The sequence below is a fragment of the Ahaetulla prasina genome, chromosome 3 (assembly GCF_028640845.1).
Source record: "Ahaetulla prasina isolate Xishuangbanna chromosome 3, ASM2864084v1, whole genome shotgun sequence".
NCBI lineage: Eukaryota > Metazoa > Chordata > Lepidosauria > Squamata > Colubridae > Ahaetulla > Ahaetulla prasina.
Window position 1 is genome coordinate 21,395,338 of NC_080541.1, and position 12,541 is coordinate 21,407,878.

Here is a 12,541-nt window from a genome sequence, read left to right on the forward strand (position 1 = left end):
GATAGAAAGCAAATGGGCTTGTAAAATCCTTGCCAATTTTCAACTTTCCTTCTCTTCGCTTCTTTCTTTCTCCATTTTAAAAAAAAATAATAATAAACAAAAATAAACAAGCTGCACTATCTTCCTATATATGTTATCTTTCTCTGTTCGGGGAATCTGATCCTAAAAGTTGCCAAGAACTCTCATTGTAGCTGTCAATTGGAGTTGCATGCGAAGTCGCTTCTTTTTAAGATCAGTTCGAATAGCATCTGGCATCTCTGCACTGCTTGGGACTGCAGCTCTGTTGTTTCCAGACGATTTCTCCTCCTCTTAATACGTGGTTCATTCGTATCTTCCCCTCCCCTAGTTTTTTTTTAAAAGCCTTTCCTCACACGTCACAGCCCAATAATCGTGGAAAGCATCTGTAGCTAAATCTAATGGTATGCTATTCCCTAATCGTAAGGATATCCTATAACACAGGGAGCAAATTCAGGGTGTGTTTGCCCAATGTTTCCTCACCCCTCCCATTAAAGATCAAAATGAATGACAGGTCAATACTTAATGCCTTCCTCATTATCCAGTTAATAGCACCATGCCTTCTGGAGGTCTTTTAAAAACTGGGCATTCCTCCAGCTGTGTGGAATTGATAGTGACCGGGAATTCGACAATATAAAAATATTATATGAACAATTTTAATTTATTCTCTTCAGCACAAGAGAATTGGGATCTTACTGTTATTTAAATAGTGGTGCACTGACTAGTTAGTACGATTTAAAACATAAGTCTGTTGAGCATACAGTAACAGCAATGGTTCCTGCTACTGATGCTTTCTTTCTCTTGATAAACATGAAAAGAGTATCCCCCCCCCCAACAAACAAGCAAACAAACAAACAAACAAACCAGACATCCTCTTCAGAATGTTTCCTGCAGACCCCAGGACTATTAATCACAAATAATTAAATTCTTCTTTTCAACCTTGATCTTGACTTGACCATAGACCCAGTATTAAATGGTTTGAACCAAGAGTTTTGGTGTGCTGTGTCCTAGAGATGGCTAGCTTTTAACAATCTGATGTTGAGATGAGTTTTTTCTGAGTCCAAGCATCTCTCTCCGTCAGTACAGGAGAGTAGTTTTGCATCTCCTCTTACTCCATCTAAAAGACCTAAAAGAAAAATCAATCCTAAGAGGATTCTGAAAAGACGTGTTGCTCCTTCCAAGAGAAGACGAAAAGTACCTAGAATGGAACATTTGTCTGCGGAATCCCGTCGGAACAAAGTAAGTTTTCAAACCTGGTACACTGAGACTCTTAAACAACTTGGTTTTGGGTTTTTTTTGCTTTTTTGTTTTTGTTTTTGTTTTTTTGGTCTTCCCAACTTTGGGATGAACTTCTTCCAAATCGAACTTTCGGTGCAGCCATCTTGAAAGGCAACAACCACAGATTGCCATCAAGCAGTTGGGTTCATTTGATGTTTATCTTGTCCTTCTTCCCACTCTTCTTTGGGTAGCATCCTCCGTCTCTTGATGCAATCTTTAAATCCTTCTTAACTATTGTATTTAAATATCACAGGATTCAGGTGCAAAAATCCATTTAAACTGTTCCACCCACAGGTAGATAATATTGGATTAGCCTGTAGCATCGTGCTTATTTTCACCCTTACAGTTATTCCCCCCCCCCCAGCCAAAATGAATTTCTTGGAACTGATTATTTGGACCTCTGGAAAGTTCTATTTGTAAAACTTGCAATGGATTGAAGAAATTTGTGAATGCTCCAACACTGGAAGTTTTTAAGAAAAGATTGGACAACCATTTGTCTGAAATGGTATAGGGTTTCCTGCCTGAGAGTTGGACTAGAAAACCTCCAAGGTCACTTCCAACTCTGTTATTCTGTTAAATTTTGCCAAGTTACTCCTGTTCACAACATGACTTGACACCACTGGTTTCCTTTAGCAGGGGACATCAAATAAAGCCTCGATCATAAGAATTGGTCTGTGATCCTTTCTTATTTCATGACCGATAACTGTATGGTATCAAATTTTTGCAATGCTGGAGGATGCTTGAAACTTTTATGAATATTTTGAGGCAATGAATATCAGTAACTTCAAAGGAAATTTATCTGAGGCTGCTATCTATTTGAACAATTACGCTCAGTGATCACGTTGAATGAAAATACGATTGTAAGGAAGTCCTGTATCCTTAAGTTGCCTTCATTCTATATATAGAATGTTGTGTCTTGCCCGCTCTCACCGCAGCCGGGGCCTTCTTATTTGCTTCCGAACGCTGAGGAATGTCCTAATATGCCTCCCGGCCCCAGCCCTGGCTCCATGCCCAGACAGGCTGAGGAGGAGGAAGCACCTCCCGGCCCCAGCCCTGGCTGCATGCCCAGGCAAACGGAGCAACTAGACCCCTCCCCTCCCCCACAGCATGTGAGCCTGAGGGAGGTCAATTACCAACAGCTGCCGACTGGAGTGACCCTCGCTTCAGAAGAATTGATAGGCAGCGGCGTCAGAAGGAAGGGAGGGGCAGGCCTGGATAAGTGCTGAGTCACGGAGCCACACCCCATGGCCTATATAAAGGATCTGCTTTCTGGCATTCTCTGAGTCAGGCAAAGTCGAACATATCTTGCTGAAGTCACTTTCTGGTCTCCTGCCTGCTCTGAGGACTTTGCTAGGACTTTGGCAGAGCTGCAGAGGCACGCCTGATTCGGATTTCCCTGACCCGGCCGTCAGCGGAGGAGTGGGACACGACATAGAATCTGTATAGGACCGTGATGGCGAACCTATGGCACGGATGCCAGAAGTAGCACGCAGAGCCATCTCTCTGGGCATGCCAGCCGTTGCCCATTGCTCTTCTGGGTTCCGGTACACATATGCATATGCGCACCGGCCAGCTGGTCTTTTCATGTGCAGAAGCACTGCAAACCAGAAGAGTAGCTCCCTGGCACTCACGTGCGTGCTGGGAAGCTGAACTTCTGGTTTCCGGCACACGTATGCATGCCGACCAGCATGCATGTGTGCCAGAAACTGGAAGACCAGGTGACTGGTGTGCATGTGCATGCTGGAAACAGGAAGCTCAGCTTCCCGATGCGCATATGTGCACCAAGAAACTGTCCTTCCAGTTTCTAGTGCTCCCGCGCATGTGCACCAGAAAGGTGCTCTTCCTGTTTCTAGTGGTTCCCCCTGCCCACGCCAGTGCGCACTCCTGTTTCGGCACTCATTGCCAAAAAGGTTCGCCAACACTGGTATAGGACATGGATATGGTTTAAACATAGATTAAGAACATTTATTTATTTGATTTGATTTTTTTATTTGATTTGAACATGAAAGGTTGATCATGTGAACCTATAGCAATGGATTCAAGTTGATGTTTGAGTGTGAAATGTCTCTTCAGACTTTCGTGATGAGTTTGGACATAGGATGCAAATCAGAGGTGGGTTTCAGCAGGTTCTGACCAGTTCTGGAGAACCGGTAGTGAAAATTTTGAGTAGTTCGGAGAACTGGTAGTAAAAATTCTGTCTGGCCCCACCCCCATCTATTCTCCGCCTCCCGAGTCCCAGCTGATCGGGAGGAAATGAGGATTTTGCAGTAACCTTTCCCTGGAGTGGGAAGAGATTTTACAGTATCCTTCCCCTGCTACGCCCATCAAGCCATGCCATGCCCACCAAGCCCACAGAACCAGTAGTAAAAATTTTTTGAATCCCACCACTGATGCAAATGAGATGCTATCCTTTTTATCTTGGCAATACCGTAATAATAGCATCAAAGACAAATCTTCCCTTAAAACAAATAAATGAGAGCTACTGAAATCACTCAGTTGGGATTCAGGAGTGTGCCTTGTAATGAACATTGGAGTTCTCACATTGAAAGGGAAGAGAGAACGCAAAGAAACTTTTTCTGTGTCATGCTTTATATACAAATCATGTCAAGCCGCGTTCTTTCTTAAATAAAAGAATGCTAAACTTTTCTTTAAAAAATCATTCATTGAGTGAGGTCCATGAAACCTGCAGGATACATGGATTCCCATCTTATAGCAATAGCACTTAGACTTATATACAGCTTCACAGTGCTTTTACAGCCCTCTCTAAGCAGTTTACAGAGTTAGCATATTGCCCCAAACAATTTGGGTCCTCATTTATCCACCTTGGAAGGGTAGAAGGCTGAGTCAACCTTGAGCCTGGTGAGATTCGAACTGCCAAATTGCAGGCAGCCGGCAGGCAGGAGAAGTAGCTCGCAGTATTGCACTCTAACCACTGCGCCACTGTGGCTCATGAAACCTGCAAGATACATGGATTCCCATCTTCTAGCTTGTTAAAATAAATGTACTGTTAAAAATTAAGGTTGGAAAAATATTATCCCAAGAATTTTATGAACTAAACTGACCCATTGCTCTGTTTTAAAATGATCTTGGTCCTATGCTTGATTCTTTATTTTAGAATGTGGCTTCTAGAGATGAGTTTACGCTTTTAGGGATTAAAAAAGGGTTGAAGAACCATAGCTCTTCACAAATTTTAATTTTTTTAAGCATAAGTATAATATTCTTTAACACCAACATCAGAAGACTATGGGTGCACATTACAATATAACTCTAAGCCTGCTAGAATTTCTTCGAGTTTGCTTAACTCTTTAAGATGAATGATTTCTCATCTCATGAGTTAGAGTGTACAAGTACATTGTAGGTTTTGCAGAAAATCTTAATCTGCTCTTTATTTCAGATATTATTAGTAGTGATCATGCTGTTTTGAATATAAGAGACTCCAAATATGTTAATATTCTCATAATTCTCATAATAAGAATATAGCGAAAGAGAATAAATACTTGAAAGATAAAAACTATCATCATTTCTAGACTTCAGCTACTCAGTGGGACGAGTCAGAATGTCTCTGAAAACAGTTGCTAAAGAATAATGTAAATGAAGTTAGAAAGTTATCGAGTTTTTTCTTTTTCCCCCCCAAAAACTTCTGGTTAGCCATTTGAGAACCATAATTCTGGACTATATTGGTTATTTGGTGTAAAGCAGTGCTTCAGAGAGATTAATATAATATAATACAGTATAGTATAATTGATGTAATATAATTGTGGCAGTTTATGCAAACATACCATCAGATGAAAACTTAGGGAGATGATAGTGTAAAACTTGTAATGATAGTTAAAAAAAAAGAAGGTTAATTCTCCCTCTTTGTGTAAATATGTGTGTATATATAGATGTTAGGTCCACTAAGAGATATTGACAAGATCCTTGGCCAACTAATGGATGGACTAAAGCAGCTGAACTTACACCGATGTGCCAACATTATCTTCGTGGGTGATCATGGTAATTAAAAAAATGTTTTCCTTGGTTTTGATGTAGGAAAGTCTTCATTTCTACTGGACGGCACTTTATTAACCTGTTAAGTCTCTTCCCATAATCCCAAAAGCTTTAACCAAAAGCTTTCTACTATTGACCTCACCCCATTCCTAAGAGGACCATAAGGGGCGTGCATAAGAGCACAAACGTGCCTACCGTTCCTCTCCTATTGTTTTTCTTTTTTCTTCTTCTTATATATATATATATGCTTATACTTCCTTATATTTACTCATATATGTGTTTATATACTATATAATCTTTTTGTGTGATGCTTATATATATTGTTGTGACAAATAAAATAAATAAAATAAGTTGAATGTCTATGGAGATTTTCAGCCATCCGGGTCATGATTGTCCCAAAATTGCTTTTTCAAGAGGCAACTGGACTTTCTTTGTTTTTCCTTAAAGACATTTCTTTGAAGATGGATGAGAACGAAACTTATTCGAGGAAAAACAAAGAAAATCCAGTTGCCTCTGGAAAAAATACCTTTGAGACAATCATGCTGAACTGTATTTGAATTGTATTTAGATGTAGACATTATTATGTGCCAGCACACAGTATGGGATCATCCTAAAATAAGGTACAAAGGTTTTAGAACAGATTGATTGTGCATGGATTTCTGAACAGCTAATTCATAATGCAATTCTGTGATTTAAAAAAAAATTAAAAAATAGTTTTAGCTGGTTATAAAGAGGCTTGATGATCTCATGTAATTTTATTCTCTAATTCACATTGGCTAACTTGATAAGACTTCCCACTTGAAGTTCTTGGCAAAACTTCAGGGATTAGAACCCCTCTTCTTATTGCTACTTAGACTATATTTGTGAGAATACTTTAATCTTTGAAACTTAATCCAGTGCATTAATGTTTTGTAATTGCTGAAATGGCAGTCATTTTCAGCATCATTTAAATTTGTGGAAATTATTTCTGGGTTAAACTTGTTGTTTAGACTAATATATGCATCCCCTGATTCCATTTTAAAGAATTTTTTCCTCCGATTTCTCACCATTAAAAAAATATAGTTATTATAAATTTGTAAAATCTAAAGGATCACACTCTTCTAACAAGAAAGGAAGTATCTTGGGAGAACTCAAAAATACTTTTGGTTGTATTGAGTGTAGACCAAAAACATGGGCAATTTGTCTTTTAAAGCTGAAAGAGACCTAAACGTACCTCATTAATTAATATTTGAATAGCAAATGTCTACACATACTTTTTTCAATAATGCGATGGTGCTGCTTATTCTGTAGGAATGGAAGATGTTACTTGTGAAAGAACTGAATATTTGAGCAACTATCTGTCCAACGTGGATGACATAACATTGATACCTGGAACTCTAGGGCGTATTCGTGCCAAAGCTAATAGTAATGTTAAATGTAAGTTTACCTTTCTACATTCATCCTCTAGCTTGAAATAGGTCCATTTTCCTTGTCTTCCAACAGGTATGGCAGTGGGGAAAATATTCATAAAGGTGCATCCATCTTCAGAGAGACACAGTTACTGTTTAGAAAGACAATTGTTATTTTACCTGATTGATAAATTGGGTAAATTTACCTAATTGATAAGGCTGATTATTAAATAGAGCCAGATATTTGGGGAAAAAAACCTTGAGATCTAAAAGATTTTACTTCACAATGAATTAAATCCCGAGAACCATGAGCAAAGAGAAATTAGCTGGTGTATTTCTACGAATGTTTGCAGAAAAATTGTGCAGTGGGCCAAGTTTGCTAGCTGTGGTTTATCTTGAGATCTGAACTTAACTTTTTTACTATCGTGTTCCTCTTTGAGCCCTACAGTGATTCTTCTGTGAGAAGTATCTATAAACAAACTTGTAGTTTAGTTTAATGCAGCAGTAATGGGTTTCAAATCCTGACGCTACCAGTTCACTGTCGGTAGCGCACGGGCCCTTGTGCGCATGCGCAGAGCGTTTTTGATGATGTCTGGGTGGATGGACGGAGCCTCCCACCACTGCCACTACAGGTTGGCCCAAACGGGGGCGAACTGGGAGTAACCCACCATTGTAATGCTGCTAATTACATATGAACATTCATGTGTTGAAAACTTAGCTATTGGCATATTGTTGACTTTTCTTTCTCTTTCTGCTTGAAATCTCCTCATCCATGTAACAGTTGACCCCAAAGCCATTGTGGCCAATCTCACAGTAAGTATCTCCTTAGTACTCTTCTTCTTAGAGCACCTTTTTAAAATAGTTCTGAATAGTTGGGTTTATTAGTTAGGAGTGGTGCAGTGGCCTAGAGGTGTGGCTTTAAATGAAGATTAAGAGTGTTATCAGAGGAATTCTCATAAGTATAGACTCCATGGAGAAAGTTGTATAATGGTTGTGGTGGGTCTAACCATATTTTGCAGAAGTGGGCTGTAGCACTTCAGAATATCCACAAACATTAAACTGTTTAATTCCGAACATTTTCATTGGAGAGAGGGAAACTAAATTAAATGATGGGTAAAAGCTATTTTGGAGCTGCTTTCGGACAGAAGAGAATCTGATGCTAGGATAGATCAATAAATCATTTGGTCTTGATCACACCTGGGCTTTGTATGGCCCCGGGGCTACCTCCAGTCTTTTCTATATCCCTGCCTAACCCACATGAGGTCAATTGGAAATTATAAATCAAACGTAAACAAGTATATGTAATGCATGCGATAGAACTGCATTGCTTTTAATTTTTTTCTCAATTTACCTATGTGTGTGCATGCTTGCTTTCAGAACCCTGTTGGTTTGACCCTCTCCATAACAATTCCAGTTTCTCATTTTCTCTTGGGAAAATTAATTGCCCTCCACTGGTCTTGATTGATTGATTATGGACTGCCAAATCTATGTCAGCTCTTCAGGACCACATAGATAGATTTTTCTCCAGGTGACAGTCTTACAGCTGGTCTTACAATAGCTACAAAACGGGCTGTTTATCAGCGGTGGGTTCCATATATGCTTATCACCGGTTCACCCCGCGTGCTTCACACATGCGCCTTCTGCTCATTCACCCGGCCTTCCTTGCATGCGCTTTGCTAGCACATGCTCCTTCTGCACATGCGCCCGGCCTCAAAAATGTGGCTAAATAGGATGGCATTATGTCTGGGTGGGTGGGCGGGTGTGGGCGGGCGGGCCCACCCGCAGTCACCGCTACTGGTTCTCCTGAACCGGTACAAACCAGCTGAATGCCACCTCTCTGCTTATCCTCACTAAACAGGGATTTTTCCAGTTAGCAGGTAAATTGGCCAATATCTTGCGCAGCCCTTTTTTGAACATGCTCCCTTTGTTTCAGTGCAAGAAGCCAGACCAGCATTTCAAACCTTACCTGAAGCAACATCTACCCAAGCGTTTGCATTATGCAAACAACCGAAGAATTGAAGATATTCATTTGTTGGTGGAAAGAAGATGGCATGTAGCCAAGTAAGTATGAATTTTCTTGTCCTTTTGACTTGCTGTAGATCTCCCATTTAACCAAATATGACATCTGCAAACTCTCTTAACTGATTAGTTCAGTGTGATTTTGGGCCACTGTTAAGAAATCAGTTGTGATATGACATTTCTTCACCTAATCTGTATGGATTTAAAAAAAATATTTTGGTAAGTCTTTGGCTCAAAAACATAGCAAGAGCAACATGGCTTCCTTATTTCATAGTGTCTTCTGAGTTAAGCAGCTATAACATTCTAACATAATTTAGGTGACCAGACTTCCTACTATTCAAAGCGTCTTTATTTTACAAATGCATTTTTTAGGTAGTAGACAATAGACAATAGCTAACCTGGAGGCCAGATTTAGCCCGTAAACAGTATTTTCCAGCCATTAAAAGCTCACTAGATTTAATTTAAGATGTACTAAAAATTCTTATTTTTTAAGAAAAAAATTAACATTGTTTTTAGAATTTCTATGAGAGATTTTTTTTCACTTTAATGCACCTTTTATATAATGCTCCTATGATATGCTTATCAACTGACACTAATGCTCTGACAGGATAGTGGGGAATGGAAGGATTTATATCCCTGATGCAGACAGCTGGTCATTTGAATCAGAGGGTCCTTGAAGGACTTGGAGGTTTATCTGTGTCCTCAGGGTCACCTGAGTAGTGCTCGTGGTGTGGGAGTAGGAATGGATTTCCAGAAGAAAAATTGCAGACTACAGGAGCCATGAGCACTACTCAGGTGACCCTGAGGACACAGATAAACTTCCAAGTGCTTCAACGACCCTCTAAAAGGATGCAAATGACCAGCTGTCTGCAAGGAATATAAATCCTTCCATTCTCCACTATCCTGTCAGAGCTGAATAAGCTTCTTGGATGAGAAGCAAAACGTCTTCAAAAGAAAAAAACAAGAAAGTCCAGTTGCCTCCTGAAAAAGCACCTTTGGGACAACCATGACTTGGAAGACTGAGAATCTCTATAGACTTTTAACTGATACTAATCTTATGACGGAAGTTGATGGGTTGAAAAATGGGTTGAAACATGTGAGACATGCATCATGACGCAATGGCATTAATCACATACTTTCCAGCTGCTGAGATGCAGCTACATAGAGGCACAATTTGTACAATGGCATTACTGTGTGTGTTGTTATTTTTGTGTCATTGTGGCTTGCTGAGAATGCTGCTCTCCTCAACCACCATTTGGGAAAGAAAACAAAAGTTCCTTGTTTCTTTAGAGATTTGTGGATCATCTATATTTTCTTCGGTCCACTGGAAGTAGAACCTTAATGTTTATAGAAATTAACTGCTGGTATATTCAAGAATCTTCTTAATGTTTTTAGGAGGCCTGGAGATGTGTTTAAGAAAATAACCGGGAAGTGCTATTTTCATGGAGATCATGGCTATGACAACAAAATCAACAGCATGCAGGTAGGGGCAATAAACTACCTGGAGTAGTCAGCAAGTAGTATTGTTGGTACATGTAACTTACAGTAACTTAACAAATGTATATTTTAATTAGAAGGCTCATTTCTTGAGTCTTCTTACTGTATCGTGGTAGGGAGAAAATACCTTAAAGATTTGTTATTGCAGCTTATTTGATTCATCTTTGGATATTCCCGGTGGTTTATGCCGAAATGTTTTAGAATAATAAAATGTTTTATTATAGAAACCATAATAAAATATAAAAACGGGAAAAATATAAAACAGGGGGGGGGGACACCTCAAAACAAAAACAAAATACCAAAAACAAAAGCAAGACCACAAGAAGAAGAAGAAGAGAATTGTTTGTAACTCAGGGTTGAACTGTGGAGTCCTTGGTACTGTCTGAGCTTGGATGGTTTCTTGCAGATGTTTCATTACCAAACTAGTGGACCTATGATGCTACCTAGTTTGGTAATGAAACAGCTGCAAGAAAACAACCAAGCTCAGAGAGTACCAGGGACCCCACAGGAAGATCACAATTTATATTTCAAAAGAACTCTTGACACAAAATTGCTCTCTTGACACAGAATTGGGAACAGTGAGCTGATTCAGCAAACCTTGTAAAAAGAGAGCCAAAAAGCATGTTTTGAACATAAAAAAAAGGCCTAATCCCTGGAGGGTCCTTACTTTAGTCTTGATTTATTTTATTTCAGCAACAGAGAAGCTCACATAGGAGCTGACAACATTAATATTACTGTTTTTTCTCTCTTAGACAGTCTTTCTAGGCTATGGCCCTTCATTTAAATACAAGACAAAAGTACCTCCATTTGAAAACATTGAACTGTACAACCTTATGTGCGGTAAGTAATTTGAAAAGAAAATAAACAATATATTTGATTTTTTTTCCTCCCACAACTTTCATTTGGGCCAATATCTTATGATTCATTTACCTTCCTTCTGTAGCAAGGTACCTTAATGGAAGGACCAAATCCTAAATTTATTTTCTGTCTATGTAATCCTTGTTTAGTGACCATAATTATGGTCAGCAACTCTGTTTGTGAAGCGAAGCAATCCCTAAGTAAAACCGTGACTGTGCTGATGATCTTATTTCAGCTTTCTTTTGCTTTACAACCTGCAAATATTGTAAATTGGCTATTAACTGCCCTGAGTTCTTCGGGAGAAGGACGGTATTTTTTTTTTTTTGTTTACATTTATATCCCGCCCTTCTCCGAAGACTCAGGGCGGCTTACAGTGTATAAGGCAATAGTCTCATTCTATTTGTATATTTTTTACAAAGTCAACTTATTGCCCCCCCAACAATCTGGGTCCTATAATCTGGGTCCAATCTGGTATAAAAATTAAAATATTATTATTATTATTACTATTATTATTAATTCAAGGATTGCTTATAAAGTTCCTTTTTCATCTCTTTGTCACTTCAAACAATTGTTAAATAAAGCAATTGCTAAACAATAGCAATAGCACTTAGACTTGTATTCTGCTCCACAGTGCTTTACATCCCTGTCTGAGTGGTTTACAGAGTCAGCATATTGCCCCTCAACAATCTGTTCTAGGTCCTCATTTTGCCAATCTTGGAAGGATGGAAGGCTGAGTCAACCTTGAGCGGTGAGATTCAAACTGCTGGCAGTTGGCAGTCAGCAGAATTAGCCTGCAATTCAGGACTACCTGAAGCTTCTGAGAGGAATTGAAAATAACAAATTAAATGCAGAAAATAATTTCTGCATTAATCTGCAGACATTAATTTCTCCATGGGAGAAATGGGGTCAGTCCAGTAATTTGAAGTGTTAGCAAAACATACCAAATTGGACATAATGAGCCTTATTTCAACTGTAAATTTGATTCTTACAAACGGTTTCATATTTTGGATGTCAAGGCAGAGTATATCAAAACTCTTGGGAATGGTAGTAAATCTAAACCTCCCTTCAAACTTACCATTAGCCATTAGCTACTTAAAATTGTCCTAAATAGCAAGATGGGCAGTTAATTAATTAATTAATTAGAAAGAGAGAGAAAGAAAGAAAGCGAGAGAAAGAGAGAGAGAGAGAAAGAAAGAAAGAGAAAGAAAGAAAGAAAGAAAGAAAGAAAGAAAAAGAAAGAAAGAAAGAAAGAAAGAAAGAAAGAAAGAAAGAAAGAAAGAAAGAAAAAGAAAGAAAGAAAGAAAGAAAGAAAGAAAGAAAGTTTTCTGGTCTAGGAAAGTTTTACCATCCTACTGCTTCAAGAGCTTTGACTGCTGTGAACCACAGAGACCTATTGGACAAACTCGTTTATATAAAATTTAAATTCTCTGCAGGGATTCAGAGTTTAGATATGTTAGGCAACTTTGCCTACCCCAGTGCTTCTCAATTATTTTCTGTCA

At 38.8% G+C, this 12,541-nt stretch overlaps 1 protein-coding gene across 1 annotated transcript in view; it reads left to right on the plus strand.

The window, feature by feature from the left end:
* ENPP2 (ectonucleotide pyrophosphatase/phosphodiesterase 2) overlaps positions 1–12,541 on the plus strand; it is a 70,038-nt gene that overhangs the window by 33,318 nt on the left and 24,179 nt on the right. The window contains exons 12-18 of the mRNA XM_058176516.1: positions 1,102–1,254; positions 5,178–5,286; positions 6,571–6,696; positions 7,450–7,481; positions 8,602–8,729; positions 10,083–10,170; positions 10,937–11,024. Of these exons, the coding sequence (XP_058032499.1) occupies positions 1,102–1,254; positions 5,178–5,286; positions 6,571–6,696; positions 7,450–7,481; positions 8,602–8,729; positions 10,083–10,170; positions 10,937–11,024 (724 nt within the window). The remainder of the gene's footprint in view (positions 1–1,101; positions 1,255–5,177; positions 5,287–6,570; positions 6,697–7,449; positions 7,482–8,601; positions 8,730–10,082; positions 10,171–10,936; positions 11,025–12,541) is intronic.